The sequence below is a fragment of the Sapajus apella genome, unplaced genomic scaffold (assembly GCF_009761245.1).
Source record: "Sapajus apella isolate SASKATOON/1434 unplaced genomic scaffold, GSC_monkey_1.0 scaffold27, whole genome shotgun sequence".
Classification (NCBI taxonomy): domain Eukaryota; kingdom Metazoa; phylum Chordata; class Mammalia; order Primates; family Cebidae; genus Sapajus; species Sapajus apella.
In genome coordinates, this window is record NW_022436967.1 from 16,609,876 (window position 1) to 16,630,901 (window position 21,026).

The following is a 21,026-nucleotide window of genomic DNA, read 5'->3' on the forward strand; positions in this document are numbered from 1 at the left end:
GTGATGATGAGCATTTTTTCATATGTTTATTGGCCTCATATATGTCTTCTTTTGAAAAGTGTCTGTTCATATCCTTTGCCCACTTTTGAATTTTTTTTTCTTGTATATCTGTTTTAGATCTTTGTAGATTCTGGATATTAGCCCTTTGTCAGATGGGTAGACTGCAAAAATTTTTTCCCATTCTGTTGGTTGCCGGTTTGCTCTAATGATGGTTTCTTTTGCTGTACAGAAGCTCTGAATTTTAATTAGATCCCATTTGTCTATCTTGGCTTTTGTTGACATTGCTTTTGGTGTTTTAGTCATGAAGTTGTTGCCTATGCCTATGTCCTGGATGGTTTTGATCTTCTAAGACACTTCATTTGCCATTCTGCTTCTGTCTTAAATTATCTATATTTAATGCCTCTGATTTTTCTTAATCTACTCAAATGCTATAAACCAAATTAGTTTCCTTCTCTGTTCTACTGAAGCTGCTCTCCTACAAAACAAAACCTTTATGCTTTTTCCAGTAGCTTTGCTCCATCCACATTTTGCTGTGCCTTGCTTGAAATTTCCTGGAAATTCTATGCTCCAAAAATGCACAATTCAAATTAGCAGTTCTTTTTCCTCTCACATTCTAAGTAGACCTTTCCATCGCCCAGTGACTAGTTTATTCTTTCTTCCCCTATGATCCCATTTGAATATCTTCCTCATTCTATCTCTTACTTCAGGAAATCTTGCGTTTTCATTTTTCAAAGTTCAGTTCTACAGTCACAACTACCTAAAGGACTTTTACTATTAGGCTGGTGCAAAACTAATTGCAGTTCTTGTCATGTTTTGTTTTCTGCACCAACCTAATAATTCAGCAACAACTGGTGAGCTATTACCAAGTACCGGCACTAAAGTAGATGTTAGAAATAAAACGTTGAGCAAGACATACCTTCATGAGATTTCCAGCAGAGAAGATAGAAAAAAGACTAAACAAACCCTGAAGTGTGGTAAGTGCTCCCAAGGAAACAATTAGGGGGCTCATGTGAAGATAATGAGAGAAAAGCTTATCTCATGCAGACTAGTTGCAGAATCCCTCCCTAACGAGGTAAAATTTAACTTTCAGCACCAGTGAGACAGAGTATTCTTCTAGTCAAAAGAAGTAACATATGCATACCACCCTGGGCAAAGACAGAAGACTGTTTCTTTCTTGGGCAAAGAGAGAAGTATAGCTGATCTAGTAAGTGGGGTGAAGGGAATGGTGTAAGATGAATTTGGGAGAAAGAAGTGTTATATATTATGCTGAAAAATTTATGGGAAAGCTACTGAAGTAAAAACCATCTTGGGTTGTTACATTTCCTTTCTACAACGCAAAAAAAAAAAAAATCAACAAAATAAAAAGACAACTATGGAACAGAAGAAAACATTTGCAAACCATATCTCCAATAAAGGGTTAATATCCAAAGTACCTAAGTAACCCTCACAACTCAATAGTAAAAAACAAGTAACTTGATTTAAACATGTGAAAAGAACCTGAAAAGACATTTTCTTTTACAGAAGACATAGAACAGGTATATGAAAAGGTGTTCAACATCACTAATCATCAGAGAAATGCAAATCAAAATCACAATGAGATATTCTCACCCCTGTTAGGATGGCTATTATAAAGAAGTCAAAACTAAGTTTTTGTGAGGATATAGATATAAAGAACCTAAATTTGGCAGAAGTGTAAACTTTTGACAGAAATGTAAATTTTTACAGGCATTGTGGAAAACTATGGAGATTCCTCAACAAAATAAAAATATAACTTCTCATATAATCCAGCAATCTCACTTCTGTGTATATATCCAAAGGAAGTGAAATTAAGATCCAAAGAGATATCTACACTCCCATGTTCACTGTAGCATTATTTCCACAAGATACAAAAACAACCTAAATGTCTCAATACATGAATAAAGAAACTGTGACATATATATAAAATGAAATATTTTTCACCCCCAAAAAGAAGAAAATTCTGCCATTTTCAACAATATGAATAAACCTGGAGAACATTATGTTAAGTGAAGTAAGCCAGACACAGAAAGACAAACACTGCATGATCTCACTCGTGTGGGATCTAAAAAGATTGGACTCACAAAAACAGAGTAGAATGGTGGTTATTAGTGGTTAGAAAGCAGGGAAAATGGGAAGACACTGATCAAAGGTTAAAAACTTAAGAGATGTAAAACAAATAACTGAGACCTAATATAGAGCATGAAGGCTACAGTTAATAATACTGTATTATATATTTGAAATTTGTTGTCAATATTGCGGGGGAGGGGTAGGGTGGAGGGCAGGTAGACGAGGAGGATATTGTGGTAGAAAAAAACAAGGTGTGGTAAACTGTGTTTAATGTTTCTAAAAAGTCAAATAGGTTAAGAGTTAACCAAAAGAAGTAATTTATCAAGATGTGAGAAGGAATGGAATCAGAATTTAAGTGAAAGAATTAGCCTATAGGAGGAGTGATGCTTCCTCTATTGTCACAGTAGGGAAGATGGATACAAGTGCAGTAAAGTATACATATTTGGTGGCAGGGGAGAGAGGACATTTAGATTTGATAGCTGCTTATAGACCCAATTAAAAACTGTAAGGTGGTTTTTTTTTTTATGAGGGAAAATGGCAGATAGGAGACAGGACTAACATGCAGCTCCCACTTGGATGAATAGAATAGCTTGTGGAGACTCACATAATGAACTTTTGCTCCAAGAACCACTGCAGGAACATACCAGGAAGACCAAAGAATTCACAGACCCTTTGAAAGCAGCAGCTTGCCACTGCAAACTCTGTGAGACAGCTGGAAAACTATGAGCTCCCAAAGCAGCGGGGGAGAGGGGGAAGTCTAACTTCGAATATACATCCCTACTGGGGAACCTGAAACTCCAGATCACAGAAGAAGGATTTAACCTTACCTAGAGATGAAATGAATTTAGGGAGCCAAGAAAAATAGAAGAGAAACAGCAGGAAGAACCCTGTAGGCACTCCCAGTACCCAGCCCATGAAAGTCATCCCCGGCTTTATCGCACAGGGATCCTTGGGTAGGGCAGCCAGTGGAACTGGGGAGGGGCCACAGGCTAAAGGAAGCGTCTAGCTGAAGTTTGTAATAATTTTGACTGAGCACAAATTTTCCTGAGTAGAATCCAAGGTGGGGGGATGAATAGCTGGCTTTCCCCAACTTCCCTGGTAACATGTATGACACAGCAGAGGCAGCCATAATCCCCCTAAAACATAACTCCATTGGCCTGAGAACCACCCTGCCATCCCCCACAGTGGCCACAGCACAAGGAGAGTCTGAGCTCAGGCCCTCCTAACCCTGCTCCCACTTGATGGTTTTTATCTATGTGTCCTGAGAGCTGAAGACAAAAGACACTCTTGGGAACTCTATGTCCCCACCCATTGCCAGAGAAAACTGAATATTTATCCTGGCTAAGAAAGGGCAAGCTTATATCCTCCCCATTCTCCTACCACAGCTGATGTTCTCTTGAAAGTGCCACCTCCTGGCTGGAGGCCAAACAACACAAGCCTTAACAGCAACTCATAACAGAACCACCCTGTTCCATGACATAGAAGTACAAAAGATCATTCAAGTTTACTGTGAACACCTTCACATACACAAACTAGAAAACCTAGAAGAGATGAATAAATTCCTGGAAATATACAACCCTCCTAGATTAAACCAGGAAAAATAAAAACTCTGAACAGATCAATAACAAGCAGTAATAAAAAAAATGCCAACCAAAAAAGTCTACAACCAGATTGCAGTTGAATTCTATCAGACATTCAGAGAAGAACTGGTACGAATCTTACTGAAACTATTCCAAAAGATAGAGAAGGAAGTGATCCTCCTTAAAACAGTCTATGTAGCCAGTATCACCCTAATACCAAAACCAGCAGAAGCCATTTAAAAAAAGAAAACTAAAGACTAATATCCCTGGATGAACACAGATGCAAAAATCCTCAACAAAATACTAGCTAGCTGAATCCAACAGCATAAAAAGATAACACAACATGATCAACTGGGTTTCATACCAGGGATGTAGAAATGGCTTAACACATCCAAGTCAATAAATGTGATACGCCACATAAACAGAATTAAAAACAAAAATTATGTGATTATCTCTAATATACACGGAAAAAGCATTTGACAAAATCCAGCATCTCTTTAAGATGAAAACCCTCAGCAAAATTGGCATAGAAAGGATATATCTTAAGATAATAAAAGCCATCTATGACTAACACACAGCCAACATTTTATTGAAATGGGAAAAGCTGAAATTATTCCCCCTGAGAAAGAACTGGAACAAGACAAGGATGTCTGCTCTCACCATTTCTATTCAACACAGTACTGGAAGTCCCAGCCTCAGAGCAATCAGACAAGAGACAGAAATAAAGAACATCCAAAACAGTAAAGAGGGAGTCAAACTGTCACTGCTTACCGATGAAATGATTGTATACCTAGAAAAACCTAAAGACTCATCCAAAAAGCTCCTAGATCTGATAAATAAAATTCAGTAAAGTTTCAGGATACAAAATCAATGTACAAAAATCAGGAGCTCTGCTATACACTAGCAGTGACCAAGCTGAGAATCAAATCAAGAACTATACACCCTTTACAACAGCTGCCAAAAAAATAAATTTTTTTTTTTTTAAGGAATATACCTAGCCAAGGAGGTGAAAGATCTCTATAAGGGAAACAACAATACACTGCTGAAAGAAATCATAGATGACAGAAACAAATGGAAACACATCCCATGCTCATGGATGGGTAGAATCTATATTGTGAAAATCACCGAACTGTCAAAAGAAATCTACAGAACCAGTGCAATTCCCATCAAAATACCATCACTGTTCGTCACAGTACTAGAACAAAAATCCTAAAATTCATATTGAACCAAAAAAGAGCCTAAGTGAGACTAATCAAAAAGAACATCCAGAGGCATCACATTACCAGACTTCAAACTATATACTCCAAGGCTGTAGTTACCAAAACAGCATGGTATTGGTATAAAACTAGGCACACAGACTAAGGGAACACAATAGAGAACCCAGAAATAAAGACAAATACTTAAGAGTCAACTGACCTTCGACACAGCAAACAAATACACAAAGTGGGGAAAGAACACCCTATTCAACAAATGACGCTGGGATAATTGGCAAGCCACATGTAGAACACTAAAACTGGATCCTCATTGCTCAACTTACACAAAAATCAACTCAAGATTAATCAAAGACTTAAGTCTAAGACATTAAACCATAAAAATTCTAGAAGATAACATTGGAAAAAACATCTTCTACATTTTGGCTTAGGCAGAGTTCATGACCAAGAACCCAAAAACAAATGCAACAAAAAACAAAGATAAATAGATGGGACTTAAACTAAAACGCTTCTGCACAGCAAAAGAAATAATCAGCAGAGTAATCAGACAACTCATAGAGTGGGAGAAAATCTTTGCAAACTATTCATCTGACAAAGAACTAATATACAGAATCTACAAGGAACTCAAATCAGCAAGGAAAAAAACCAAATAATCTCAATAGACAATTCTCAAAAGAAGACATAAAATGGCCAAAAAACATATGAAAAAATGCTCAACATTACTAATTATCAAAGAAATGCAAATCAAAACCACTACGCAATACCACCTTACTCCTGCAAGACTGGTCATAGTTTAAAAATTAAAATAATAATGGATGTTGATGTGGACGTAGTGTAAAGGGAATTTACACTTTTACACTGCTGGTGGGTGTAAACTAGTACAATCACTATGGAAAACCGTATGGAGACTCCTTAAGGAACTAAAACTAGAATTATCATTTGATCCAGCAATCCCACTGCTGAGTACGCAGAGGAAAAATCGTCTTTTATATGAAAAAATACACTTGCCCAAGCATGTTTATAGCAGCACAATTTGTAATTGCAAAGATATGGAACCAGCCCAAATGCTCATCAATCAATGAGTGAATAAAGAAATTGTGGTATGCGCATGTACACGCACACACACACACACACACCCCCCAGGAATAATACTTAGCTCTAAAAAGGAATGAAATAATGGCATTCGCAGCAACCTGGACAGAGCTGGGGACCATTATTCTAAGGGAAGTAACTGAGGAATGGAAAATCAAACATCTTACGTTCTCACAAGTGGGAGCTTAGCCAGGAAGGGACAAAGGGATAAGAATTATATAATGGACTCTGGGGAATCGGGGGGTGGAGGGGGAAGGATAGTATGGCGGTGAGGGATAAAAGATTACACACTGGGTACAATGTAGACTGCTTGGATCATGGGTGCACCAAAATCTCAGAAATCACCACTAAAGAACTTATCCATGTAACCAAACACCACCTGTTCCCCAAAGCTATTGAAATTAAAAAACAAACAAACAGTAAGACAAAGCTTCTAATCGTACATTTTAAGTATGTACTGATGGTGTGAGTTACTCCAGGAATGTTCATTTGATTTTATACCTCAGGCTTTTCCTTCTTATATTCACACTCATATTATCTAAAACTACATTTATTATTCTTATCCATGCACTTCTCCAATCAGCTTCACACTAGCTTCTAGATTCCATGTGGATGAGGAAATATGATTATCCTCTGTCAACTTTAAATGTTGGTATTACTTTTTATTCATGTCACTTCCTCTATCATTTACTTACTTTTACCTTATCAAATACATTTTTAAAAAAATGTATTTTTCCCTTTCCATCTCAACTCTAATGTAGGTACCCCATTACAACCACATAATTGCGATTCCATAATTCAGGTTCAATCCCTGCAATCTTTTAAAAAATTGTCAACTACTGTTTAAACATTAATTTATCTTAATTATTACAAATGAAATTAGGCCTTTTACTAAATGCCAAGTACTATGCTAAATACTTTATTGACATTATCATATCTAATTCTAGCAACTCTTTGAAGTTGGGTTGTTATTGTTTCTATTATATCTATTTTTAAGAAATGAGAAAAAAATTAAAGCACAGAGATGTTAAGTATATAGTTTCCCCAAAGTAATTTAAGTAGCAGAGCTGAGTCTGATTAATGCTTCCAACAATTACAGCCCATTGTCTATCATTGCTTGAAATCACAGCTTTGACTGATCTTATTAAATTTAACTTTTGACTGGTTTGTAAGTCACTCCATAATCTGGCACTATCAATCTAACTGCATTTTGTATTACTCTTGTACATAGACTAATCTGTACTAGCAATAAATTTACCTCATTGCCCCATAAAGAGTTTTCCTACTGCTGCTTCCCTCATTCCTTTCTCTCTGCAAAAATGTCTTCCTTTCTGCTATTTATCCAAATTTTATCAACTCCTAAAGTTACAGCTTAAGTCTCACCTATTCCAAAAGATTTTAAACCCTATCATTTCTTTCCTATCTATGAATTTAAGTCACACATTTTTTGCATTATGGAAAAAAAATTTTAACTTTTTATCATCTTAGACTTTCAACTAGTATATATATTTACTCTGCTCACTTAGATCATAACTCCTTAAGAATAGGAACCAAATCTCAAATTGTTTCTATGTAATTTATAATATCTAATTCAGAGATGAATATAAGACTCAAATGGTTTCAATTAATGATAAACTCAGAATATTAAAGGGTTAACAAAAGAACATAGAATCACAACATTACGTCCACAGGAATAAGATTTCTGTATTTCAGTCTTTTTTTACTTGAAAACGAAGAAAAGATGCTATTCTTAATGTTGTTATTGAGGACTAGATTTTAGGAAGGTAGTGGTGCCAGCAGGGCTAAGGTTTAAAACGTTAGGACTTTTCCCATTTTGCAGTTCTCTGTTGGGTCCTGGTCAGTGTGCTTTATCTCTACTTTGGTGAATCTTGTGATTAATGACCCATACTTACTAGAAAAAGTCATTTCAAATCAATGCAACACCACTGCAAACAGGGGCAAAGATAGTCAACTAAAATATTACTATTAGATTATTACAATATTATTTTTTCTAACACATCCCAAATATTTGGACTTACCTCTTTCAATTATAAAAGCAGCCAATGAATTGCTGTATTTCAGGCATTCTGAATGATTAGAAATTAGTTGATTAAATGTTTCCTTAACGATCTGTGAAATCTTTGCATACTGAATATATCTCCCTTCTAGAAAAAAATCAAAATGTGAATTTCAAGAACATTGTGCTCTTCCCAGAGCTGCTGCTAATCTTATTATAAATTTACAATCAAATTACTTAATAATTTATAGGCAACTGTAAGCAAATTTATAGTTTAGGTCATAACTGAGATTTCAAAGTATTCAATTCTAAAAGAACACAAGTTATTCAGCATTTTGGATAACTTAAAAAAAGATGTGTATTACATACTAGAAGACTAATGGTTTATATCTGTAGATTTTGTCTGATGAAATATTCAAAAGTCATACAGGATACAAGATAATTCCTTGTGGTACAGGGCTGTGCCACACTTTGCAAGATGACCAGCACCCCACTGAATGCTCTAATGACAACCAAAATACACTCTCTTGTTTGTCCCATTGAGAATTTCTAAAACCCACTAAGCATTTAGATTCTTGACATAGTTCCAGGTCCTCACTAAAAAAGATACAGATTGTGAAAGAGGAGGAAGCTAGCTCTAAGTAACCTAAGGTTACCATACAATAGTTTATAACGAGAACATACATCAAAAGTTATCTATGGATTCTTTGTTAAAAACATGACAGAGCTTGAGATTCTAGAGTAGGGCCCTGGAAATCTCTGCTGTGTGTGTGTGTGTACATATATATGTATATATATAAAATATATATATAATTGTGTATCTCATAAAGAATCACTGTTTTAGAGAATGAGAGGTTATAGAATCACTTAATATAGTGTTTCTCCAAGTTTGGTTGTACACCACTGATATTTCCTGGTGTTTCATTGTGGCTGCTGGTGGTCTAGCAAGAGATTTAAAGTCCATTTAGTACTCTCAGAGGTGTAAAAATACAACAAAATTTTCTTCTCATGCATTGCATATATTTGAAATGTATAATTTCTACAGAAATCTTATTACCTGCTTCATAGTCATTATATTCTAAAAGGTAGATAAATGCTAAAAGTACATTATTCTCAGCTAGCATTCCACTAACTGGACATACCTCATTTCAGTTAATCCATTTATATGTTTTTGTTTATATTAAACTTGCATTTAAAAAATATTATTAATATTCTTCTTGGCAAAATAGGTAAATTCATATTATCAAAAAGAACAGTCACAAAGTTAATCACAAAATGAAGCTCTGAGAGAAAGCAGAGCAAACTGCTGGCTCTGTTTATCACTGAAAACTTAAGATATAGGGAGAAAGCAGTTTACATTACATGATTTTTTGAAATTTAATGTTTTAAAAAATAGAAACAAGGCATACATTCAAATGTTTCCCTCAGATGCAACCAATACTAACAGTTTCTTACGGACATTTTGAGAAACAATCCATAAATATAAACGTACATAACTTAAATAAAAACTAGAAATGCTAAACCCTTTTACATTTACTTAGTCTTGGACATCAAAGGCAGAAATTAGTATTAGTTCATTCTTTCTAAATGGTCCCATTGAATGAAAATACCATACTTTAATCATGTCTTACATATAGTTAAGCAGTTAGTTTGTGTGATGATACAGGTTTAAAAAGTGCACTGCAATTAGTGATGACAGGACAAAAATTATATATGTGGCAAGAAAAACCTTTTTTTTTTTTTGAGACAGGGTCTCACACTGTTGCACAGGCTAGAATGTAGAGGCACAATCATGACTCACAGAAGCCTTGACCTCCTCAGCTCAAGCAATCCTTCCACCTCAGCCTCTTGAGTAGCTGGGACTACTCCTAGAGTGCTGGCATTATAGGAGTGAACCACAGCTCCTGGCCAATGATAAAATTTTTTGCTATGGATGATCATAACATTTGACAATCAGTAATACACCAATATACTTCTTGATCATAGATTAGTTGAAAGAAATAAATATTGTGAATAGAATTAAGCCTTTTTTACTAATTGTATCTTACTGTGTATGTGAAGGAATCAGGAGCAAATACATACTGTTTCCCTATAAATGTGTGCTGGCTGTTGAAGGAATGAAACAGTCTCACAAATTATTAGAGGTCAGGGATGAGGTAGAAACATGGCACATATAATGCCAGATAATACTGTTTCTTTGACATCAAGTTGCTAATTTCAAGTAACAGTATTACGAGTAGCCTGAACTTATCTTCAGGGATATATCATTATTTTTAATGAAGATATGGTCCAGTTAAAAACATATAGCAAACTAGGCTGGTGTGGCAGTGGGTCTATAATCCCAGCACTTTGGGAGGCCGAGGTGGGCAGACTGCCTGAGGTCAGAGTTTGGGACCAGCCTGGTCGACATGGTGAAATCCCATCTCTACCAAAAATACAAAAATTAGCCAGGCATGGTGGTGGGCACCTGTAGTCCAGCTACTTGGGAGCCTGAGGCAGGAGAATCCGTTGAACTCGGGAGGCAGAGGTGTTGCAGTGAGCTGAGATCATGCCACTGCACTCCAGCCTGGGTGACAAGAGCAAAACTGTCTTTAAAAATATATATATATATTTTAAAAAATATAAAATATAAAAAATATATATATTTTTAAAAAACTCTCTATATATACACATACACACATATGTATATATACACATATGTTTGTGTGTATATATACACATACACACATATGTGTATCTCTCTCTATATATATATATACATACACACACATATATGTATACATATACATATATATGTATATACATATGTATATATAAAAGAAAGAGAGAGAGAGAGGGAGAGAGAGAGAGCGAGCGAGCACAAACACAAAGCAGATAGGCTGGGAAATAGTGTAGTGACTACCTCTATAACTGGCGCAACAAGAGGTGTTCAGGAGACTTGAGAGTCTCAAATCTGTTTTCTTCAAAAGCTGTAACAGCCAATACTTGTTTTTCCTCATATAGTTAAAGAATAGGTGCTTTTGTGGCAAGACTGCTGGCCAGTTGTCTTCTTCTTGCAGGAAGTAAAACTAGCCTTGTTGAGTAATCCATTGTCTTGGTGTGGATTTTTCCCGATGTTATAAACCTGTTTCTAACAAATTTGTGGGCTTGTCTGGGATTCTGTTTCCCCTCTGAGGCAGTCCTTGGTCCTTTCTTGTGGGGAGGTACCCCTCCGCCCTATTTGTGGTGGCCTCGGGGGAGAGAGCCAGGACTTACCCAGTGTGAGGAATAAACCTGGATTCTCAGCACACAGCAACACAGAAGAAAGAGATTCCAGACCATGGTGACCAGGGGCCTCAGCCAGGCAACCTCATGCACAAGCCAAGGTAAGAAATGTTGCAAAGAGGCGGCAAATTACTTCCTTGGTGGTCAACTTCTGGAGGGTGAAGTGTGTGTGTGAATGTGGTGTTGTGGTGTGAATGGTGACAAGTCCTGCTGGGGAGCAGCCAAGGAGGACTGCATGAATAAGAGTTTAAGGGACCCTCAGAAGGGAGGAAACAGGTAAACCTCCCAGGGCAGTAAAAGCAAGAAATTCCTAGCTTGAGGAGTTGAGTCTTCCTTAAGCTTAAAGTTTTTACAATGGAATAGGCAAAAGATTCCCAGTTTGGGCAGGGCTGAGTCTTCCATAAAAGGAACAGGCAATTGATTTCCAGCTTGGGGGGTTGAGTCTTCCATAAAAACAGAATAGGCGAAAGATTACCAGCTTGGGTGGTTGAGCTGAAGAGGAAGACCCTTCATCTCAGATCAACTTCCCCTTTTCATATGTAATTCCTGAGACTGTAAACCAAAACCCTTTTCATACGTAATTCCTGAGGCTGTAAGCCAAAACTCTTTTCATACGTAAAGCTATAAACCTAAGATTCTTCCACGTGTAACATCTAAAGTATAAGCCTATAAAAAGGCAGAACCTTCCTTTGTTAGGTGAGCTGGGTTTTGGACAGATTACCAGCCAAGGCTCCTGGCCGAATAAACCCTCCTTCCTCCTGTATTCGGTGTCCGAGAGATCCATTTCCTGTGGTCGCTCCTGCTACATTTTTGGTGCATTGGCTGGGAAGTGACTCTTGGATAGCAGACGAGAGGAAAAAGTCTCTTAGGTGGTTTGCCTAGTCCTGTGGTGCATCCCTGCAGGGGGACTCCTGCTCACTGGGGTGACGCATCCTGAGAACACTCCCGGGCAGGTATTTGCCTGGTGGAAAAGTGTCGCCAGAGTGGAGCAGGGAGGCCCTGCAGTGTGGATCCATCCAGTGGCTGAACACCAAGGAGGAACGAGTATTTGGGGAAGCCCAGACCACTGAATTTGGTTAAGACTGAACCCAGGAAAGTAGCCAACCCCATTTTGGGTGGAAGCATGGCCTGATTACCCATGGGTGCCAGATTGGCACTTTTGAAGGTAGCTCTCTAACTAACCCCGGAAGCTTTTTGCTTATGGTTTTGAATTGGAAGGAGAGCAACTGGACGTGTATCTGTGTGTAGATGTGTCCAACCAGACTCATCAGTCATAAAAGGTATTAGGCCCATTAGGAAGGGCCTCATGCGTTGAGCAATTTGTAAGAATTAGAGACAGCCACATAAGGCTGAGTGAAGAAAAGGCAGCTCTCTCTGTAACTAACCTTGGAAGCTTTTTGCTTTTGGTTTTGAATTAGAAGGAGAGCAATTGGATGTGTGCCTGTGTGTGTAGATGTGTTCAACTGGACTCATCCACCGTAAAAGGTATCGGCCCATTAAGAAGGGCCTCATGCGTGGAGCAATTTGTGGGAATTAGAGACAGCCACCTAAGGCTGAATGAAGAAGCCTCTGGGCATTGTAAAAGGATTGAAGGGAATGTAAATCGGAGAGTGCGCTGTGCTGCATCTTGCTAGGCGGGAACTGCTGTGAGTGAATTAACACTCTCCTAAATGTGGGAATCATTTCTTTGAAGTGTTAATATGGGTCACTCCCATAGCAAGCCCACCCCTTTAGAAACCATGCTGAAAATTTTCCAGAAGGGAGTTAGTGGGAATTATAAAGTAACTATGACACAAGAGAAATTAAGGGTTTTATGTAGGGAAGATTGGTCAGCATTTAGGGTACATTGGCCCCCACAGGGGACCCTAGACAGGTCCCTTGTCTCCAAAGTAAGGCATGAAGTTATATACAGTGAGCTAGAACACCTTAATCAGAGCTAGAACATCTGAATCAATTTCCATACAAAGACTCGTGGTTGCAGTTAGGGTCGTGGTTGCAGTTAGTGCTAAACCCTCCGAAGTGACTAAGAGAACAGGCAGTGACTGTTTTAGTAGCCAAGGGACAGACTGCTAGAAACCACCATCCCCCTTGCTACCAAGAAATGTGGACTCCCAAATCCAGGTAAATTCAGTGGCAGAAACAGGCAGGATTTGCATTCATGAATACTTCAGTTATTGGAAGTAGCTAACCAGGTGTTTGTAAACCAAGGGGCGGTAAGCCAGAGGCAAAATCATAGGGAAAGGGAACGTCAGGCTCAAGGGAAGGCTGACTTGATAGCTGCTGCTATGAGATGAATGCCCCAAAGAGCATGGAGAAAGGGGGTTCCTGGAAAGCCCCACAGTCTGCCTGCCCGCACCTGTAACACAATCAGTGTGCATTTTGTCGAGAAATAGGATACTGGAAGAAAAAAAAATGTCCGCAGTTAATGGGAGAACAGGGCGATCCTAAGCACAAGTATCCAGATAAAAGTAAAGAGGCTCTGTTCAACCTAATGGAAGGGCCACTGGACTAAAAGAGAGGAGGGCTAGACTCGCATGCCCTCAAAGAGCCCATAGTCCAGACGACAGCCCTGTAACTCCCCATGGAAAAAACAGAACCAATGTTGTTAGAGCTATTAAGGTGTTAAGAGAACAGATTTTCTTGTACTTAATGTACTACCCCTGCCTCCCTTCTCCGGCAAAACCTGTTGTGCAAATCAAGGGCCACTATCCCATTCAACAAAAGAGACTCCCTGCAGCTAAAACTGCCTCCATCCAGGGTTATCCAGGCTCTCATTGTCCCTTGGGAAGGAAGGTGGAGACTTTCTAGCCAGAAGCAAAAGACTGATAATATCGCCCAGGCCCATGCAGGGCTTGCGTGGCTTTGCACCCAACTCCTACATGCAGTTGGGATTATTGCCAGCAGAGGTAGTTGGTTCACTTAATTGGACTTAAAGAATACCTCCTTAGCACTGGACTGGCCTTGGAAGATCAAAAACTATTTGCATTTCAATGGCAGAAACCCAGAAGCAGGTGTAACCACTCAATACATCTGGACCCAGCTTCTCAGGGGCTCAAAAACTCTCTCATCATCCTTGGGGAGGCATAAGCCCACGACCACCCCCCAGAAGCTTCTTGCTTGCAGGCTGCCCTCATATGCTGATAACCTTCTACTGGGACACCACACTGCAGTTGGGTATGCAAACAAATGCCTTACTTCGGCACCTGGAGGACTGTGGTGATAAAGTGTGTAAAAGGAAAGCCCAGATTTGCTAAAAAGCAAATGCAATATCTGAGGCTCACCATCCAGAAGGGGGAACGCAGCCTAGAAGCAGACAGGAAGCAAGCCGCTTGCAAAGTGACAGAAAACCTGAGACTAAAAGGCAGGTGAGAGAGCTTCTGGGAGTGGTGGGTTTTGTAAATTATGAACTTCCAAACTTCGCAGTACTAGCCAAACCCCTCTATGATGTGACAAAGTGGGGAGACAAGGAGCCCTTTGATGGGGATCCCAGCAGTGTCAGGCCTCTCAGGAACTAAAAATGAAACTAACGTCAGCTCCAGCTTTGGGGCTGCCTGATTTAACGAAGCCCTTCCCATTATATGTGGCAGAAAGAGAAAAAGTGGCAGTTGGGGTCCTAGTCCAAACAGTAGGACCTTGGTCCAGGCCTGTAGCTTACCTCTCCAAGCAGCTGGATGGAGTTTCCAAGGATGGGCCCCAAGCTTAAGGGCCCTGGCAGCAACTGCTCTGCTAGTACAAGAAGCAGATAAGCTAACTCTGAGACAGAACTTAAATATCAAGGCACCTCAGGCAGTAGTGGCTCTAATGAATACCAGAGGGCACTATTGGTTATCAAATGTTAGGCTGACCAAATACCAGGGCCTGCTATGTGAAAATCCCCGCATCACCACTGAAGTCTGCAACACCTTAAACCCCGCTACTTTGCTCCCAATGTCAGAGGGTCCAGTTGAACACAACTGTGTTGAAGTCCTGGACACAGTCTATTCCAGCAGGCCTGATCTTTGGGATCAGCCATGGACAGTAGTAGACTGGGAGTTGTATGTGGATGGGCGCAGCTTTGTCAATCCATGAGGGGAAAGATGTGCAGGCTATGCCATGGTAACTCTGGACACTGTAATCGAGGCCAAAACCCTGCCTCAGGGCACCTCGGCTCAGAAGGCTGAACTCATTGCTTTAACTCGAGCCTTAGAGCTGAGTAAACATAAGGTTGTAAACATTTAGACTGACTCTCGATATGCCTTCCTGACTCTCCAAGTACATGGAGCACTATACAGAGAGAGGCCTGTTAACTTCAGGGGGAAAAGAAATAAAGTATCAGCATGAAATTTTGCAGCTGCTAGAAGCAGTCTGGAAGCCCCAGAGGATGGCGGTCGTGCATTGCTGAGGACATCAGTGGGCCTACACCTCCGTGGCCATGGGAAATTCCCGAGCTGATTCAGCAGCTTATAAGGCAGCATCTGCCCCCTACCGAACAGCAGTTACAGCCCTGCTGATACCCCAGATCCCTGATCGAATACCTATTTAAGGAGGAGAGAGACTTTCTCCAGACAGGGGGCAACTGATTAAAGAAGGATTGATCCAACTGCCAGATGGAAGAATAGCAGTACCACAGCTGCTGGGGGCAGCAGTTGTACAAACCGTACATGAGACAACTCATTTAGGTCAAGAGTTGCTTGAAAAGATGTTGGGCCAGTACTTTTACATCTCACACTTACCAGCCTTGACCAAAACTGTGGCACAGCGATGCATTACATGTTGGCAACACAACGCAAGGCAGGGTCCAACTATTCCCCCTGGAATTCAACCTTATGGAGCAGCTCTGTTTGAAGATCTCCAGGTAGACTTTACTGAAATGCCCAAGTGTTGAGGACATAAATATTTGTTGGTCCTGGTGTGCACATACTCTGGGTGGGTAGAGGCCTTCCTGACTAGAACTGAAAAAGCCCATGAAGTAACCCATGTGCTGCTTCGAGATCTTATCCCTAGGTTTGGACTGCCACTGCACATTGGATCAGACAATGGAGCAGCATTTGTGGCAGATTTAGTCTGGAAAACAGCAACGGCCTTGGGTATCACCTGGAAACTGCACACTGCCTACTAACCTTAGAGTTCCGGAAAAGTGGAAAAAATGAACCAGACCATCAAAAACAGCTTAGGGAGTGTGTCAGGAAACAAGCTTAGAGTGGGTACAGGCACTTCCCTTGGGGTTATTCAAAATTAGAGGCACCCCCTTTAGGGAAAAAAGGATATTCCCCTATGAAGTCTTATACCATAGGCCCCATCCCCTACTCTGGGCACTCGTAGGAACTCCTCGGGAATGGGGAGAGATTGAGTTAGGATGCTAGTTACCAGCTCTAAGGAGAATTGCTTAGGATACTTCAGCCCAAGTAAATAACAAATGTCCTGTAAGCCTTTTTCTCCCCAGTTCACCCTTTCTCACAAGGTAATCACGTGTGGATAAAGGATGGGAGTACAGCCCCTCTAAAGCCACAATGCAAAGGACCTCAGGCCTGATCCTGACCAATCGCAGCCTGAATCCACCACAGCTGAGTAAAAAACCAGCAACAGCTGAGACTTAGGCCAAGGCAAGGACTGCAGAATCACTTTAAAAAGAATAAGCCTTGCTCCAGCCACACCCCAGAAACTGGCCGGTCCACGCACAGCCAAAGCATGAGGAAATTCATCATGGGATTTGTTCTTCTTAATATTTGGACTTGCACAGTAGGAATATTAACTAATTTTGAAGAATGCTCTCAGTGTGTACACCAGGTAGGACGTAAAAGTTACTGCCATTCTTTTGTCCTGCAGTTCTTATAAATGTACGGGAACACAGAAGCAAAGCTGTTTATATAATGGTACTCAACATAAGGTGTGTAATCTGTGAGATGGACAGGTAGCTGTGTCATAGGCATGATGAAGAGCTCTTTCTTCCCATTATCTGTTAAGACAGGTGAGCTGTTAAGGTATTCAGTTTACTCCAATAGGGAGAAAAGAAACCTAAAAGTAGAAGATTGGACAAATGATAAGTGGCCACCGGAGAAAATTATTGAGTATTACGGGCCGGCCACATGGGTGGAGGATGGCTCATGGGGATACCAGACACCTATTTACATGCTCAACTGGATCATCTGGTTGCAGGCTGTTTTTAGAAATACTCACTAATGAAACGGGCAAAGCTCTGTCCCTCTTGGCCCAACAAGAAACTCAAATGAGAAACGCAATTTATCAGAACTGGCTGGCCCTAGATTCTTTGCTAGCAGCTGAAGGGAGAGTCTGTGGAAAATTCAATCTAACCAACTGCTGTCTGCACATAGATGACCAGGGGCAAGCAGAAGATACTGTGCAAGACATGACCAAACTGGCACACGTGCCTGTACAGGTGTCGCACGAATTTAGCCCTGTGTCCTTATTTGGAGGTTGGTTCTCATCCTTGGGAGAATTCAAAACCCTCATCATAAGTGTTATAATGATAATAGGTGTTTGTTTGCTGCTCCCTTGTCTACTCCCCCTGTTCCTTCAGATGATTAGGGGATTCATCACTACTACAGTTAGCGAAAAAATGACATCACAAGTGTTTTATATGAAACATTATCAGTTGGTTTCTTCAGAAAATCTGGAAAGTGACAATCAAAGTGAGACTGTAAGGCCAGTTGCCTCGCCGGGAGCTTGGACATGCCCATCCCTCTCCGTGCCTGAAAACTACGTCACCACTCCACACTCGACATCAAGCCCTGCACTCAGCATGTAGCTCTACCACGTAGCTCCCCCAATGCCCACTCCTGCACTCCGCACCCGAATCTGCACTCAATACTAGACTCTGCACTCAGCACTTAGCCCGCTGTTGAAAACCCCTGCCAAAATTTAAAAGAAGCCCTGCCAAAACCTGCCCAATAGCATTTTGCCCCATCCAGGCCCACTACCCCTGGGCAGCCCGCTCACCGGAAATCCCGCCTACCGACCAATAGCAGCTTGCCCCGTCCACGCCCTGTTCCCTCATAACCAATCAGGACACCCTCACTCGCTATAAAAACCCCATGCCTCGGGAAGTCAAGTGTGACTTCTCTGGCCCCTCTTTCCTGGACCACAGAACCTCACCTGGGAGCTAAATAAATTGGCATTTAATTTTCTTATGCTAGTCTCAGTTTCCTCATTTTAAACTCGGCAATAACCCTTACATTTGGTGCCGGAAACCCGGGAGGACTTGTAAGACCCCTCCAGGGGGAAACGACTCCTCCACCCGAAGCCGAACCAGGGAGCCACTCCGCCATGAGCTAAGACTTCTGTTGCCCATAGCCTCTCCTGCTGCCTGCTCTGTGGACTCCCTGCTCATAATCGTGGCCGCGTCAGGGACTCCTTCCCGCCGTGGGCCCAGGGCCCCGGCCCCATTCCGAGGACCTGAGCGTAGAGGAGACGTCCCTACACTTTGCCTTCTCCCCATAAGGGGTTTCTCAGGGTCAGGAATCTGAGGGAGACGTCCCCACCTTCCTGAGCCCTCCTGCAGCCTCTGGTGTTTGGTGGCACGGCCCAGGATGCCGAGCCGCCCTTCCGATCATCTCCGTGGCAGCAGCCAAGGTTTGGGTAATCAGACGCCCCGTTTACAAACCTGGGCCCTGCCCAGGAGCAGAACCAAACCCCTGGCTTACAATCTCAAACTAGCCCTTTGGCATACAAGCGCCCATCTATGAAGTAACTGTACTTTCGGTTTCTCTTCCTAATCCCGAGTGAGTGAGTGAGTGAGTTTATGTGTAGTCCCACAGCCTGATGGCTACGGGACTTGTGTGGGCCTCAACCCACGGTTCCATGGGGACATCATAAGGCATAATGGTGATTCACCTCAGGAATCTGAAGGTGACCAGGCCCAGGGGTTATACGGGTACACCTTAGCCAAGACGCCTTGAAACATCCCTTTGGGGACGTGGCTGAGAAGGCATCAGACTGGTCTCCCATCTGGGGGGCATCCATTCTTTGTCTGTCAACCCCACATGTGGCTCTGTCTTTACTGTAGGTTCACCAGTTTTGTTGGACTCCTGTTAGCTGATATACAGTGGGTGAGGCCTGCTTCCCTTGAAGTAACAGATATTCTACAGTGGGTAACAGACCACTGGCTGCAGGGAACCTTTACTGAATTCAGGCCCCTAGAAATAACTCTGTTCCCCTTTCTCCTCCTACTCTTCTTCTACCACTGAGGTCTTACTTCCTAGCCCTGTCTCTCCTTTGTTTCCTCTAGTCCTTCCATATAGCAGATAGTCCTAGCCCTGTCTCTCTTCATTTTCTTTCTTATTATAATCACTGCAGCCTGCAAGTTCTCTCAGCCACTCCCTCCGGCAAAGGAGTACTTCTGCCCGTGTTGGGTATAATACCTTTCCGTATCCCTTCCTCACCCCTGACTAACCCACAAAAAGTGAACTATGGGTAACTAGGAATCCCGCCCAGATCCCAAGTCACCATTAGGATGCCTGGTTCAAAATCTATCCAAACAGGGTCTTTCCATAAAAAAGAAAAGGCTGCTCTTCTTCTCCACTGTGGCTTGGACTTCAGGCCCACCCCTCACACCTCTATGTGGAGAGCAGGCCGGTCTGCAGGAAGCAGTCCCTTCACTTGAACTTCTTGGCCTCCTGGATGACTGATGCGGCCCAAACTCAGAGACCCCCATCACACTTGCCGACCCCAGGGTAACGCTGCAGGTAGCGGGTAAGTCCATTTCCTTCTTAGTGGATACGGGGGCTACCTATTCTGTATTGCCTTCCTACTCAGGACCTAGCATACCTTCCCAGGTTTCAGTCATGGGAATTAATGGAAAGCCCTCCTGTCCTAACCAAACTCATCCCTTAGCCTGTGTCCTTGAGGGACACCCCTTCTTCCACCCCTTTCTAATCATACCCTCATGACCTGTCCCCCTTTTAGGATGAGATATTCTCCAGACTATAGGGGTCACCCTCCAACTCACTGGCACCCCACACTCAAGCCCATCCTCCGCCCACCTCCTATTGCTACTCCTAACCAGCACTGCCCCCTGTCTTGATCCCTTGCCTCAACCCCCTATCTCTCCTAATGAAGTTAATCCCTTGGTATGGGATACCTCCAAGCCTGTGGTGGCCAGACATCACATGCCAGTTACAATACTTCTCACAGACCCTACCCACTTTCCCTCATGGCCTCAGTTTCCCATCTCAAAAACCCACTGCGAAGGCCTAAAGCCTATCATCACCCGACTTGTGGCCCAGGGACTCCTTATCCCCACCAGTTCCCCTTGCAACACTCTTATCTTACCGGTCCAAAAGCCATCCGGCGACTACCGCCTAGTTCAAGACCTGTGCCTCATCAATGAGGTGGTGGTATCCCTCCACCCAGTGGTCCCCAACCCATACACCCTATTATCCAACATCGCCTCTACTACCTCTCATTTTATGGTTCTTGACCTCAAGGACGCCTTCTTTACCATTCCCCTTCATCCTGAGTCTTACTTCCTCTTTGCCTTCACCTGTACTGATCCTGACAGCAACCTGTCACAGCAGCTCACCTGGACAGTCCTGCCCCAGGGATTCAGGGACAGCCCCCATATTTTCCGACAAGGCTTAGCAGCTGACCTTAGCTCCTGCCCCCTCCAACCCAGTCTCCTCCAGTAAGTGGATGACCTATTACTTTGTAGCCCCTCCCTCTCCATATCTCAGCAGCACACTGCCACCCTCCTCAACTTTCTTGGATCTCAGGGGTACCGGGTATCTACCTCCAAAGCACAGTTGTCAGTCACCTCGGTAGTCTACTTGGGCATTTGCCTCA

The 21,026-nt window shown here is 41.9% G+C and overlaps 1 protein-coding gene across 1 annotated transcript in view; it reads right to left on the reverse strand.

Moving 5' to 3' along the window:
* Window positions 1-21,026, reverse strand: part of ADAD1 (adenosine deaminase domain containing 1) — a 72,481-nt gene that overhangs the window by 26,237 nt on the left and 25,218 nt on the right. The window contains exon 5 of the mRNA XM_032292374.1: window positions 8,008-8,133. Coding sequence (XP_032148265.1) covers window positions 8,008-8,133 — 126 coding nt within the window. The remainder of the gene's footprint in view (window positions 1-8,007; window positions 8,134-21,026) is intronic.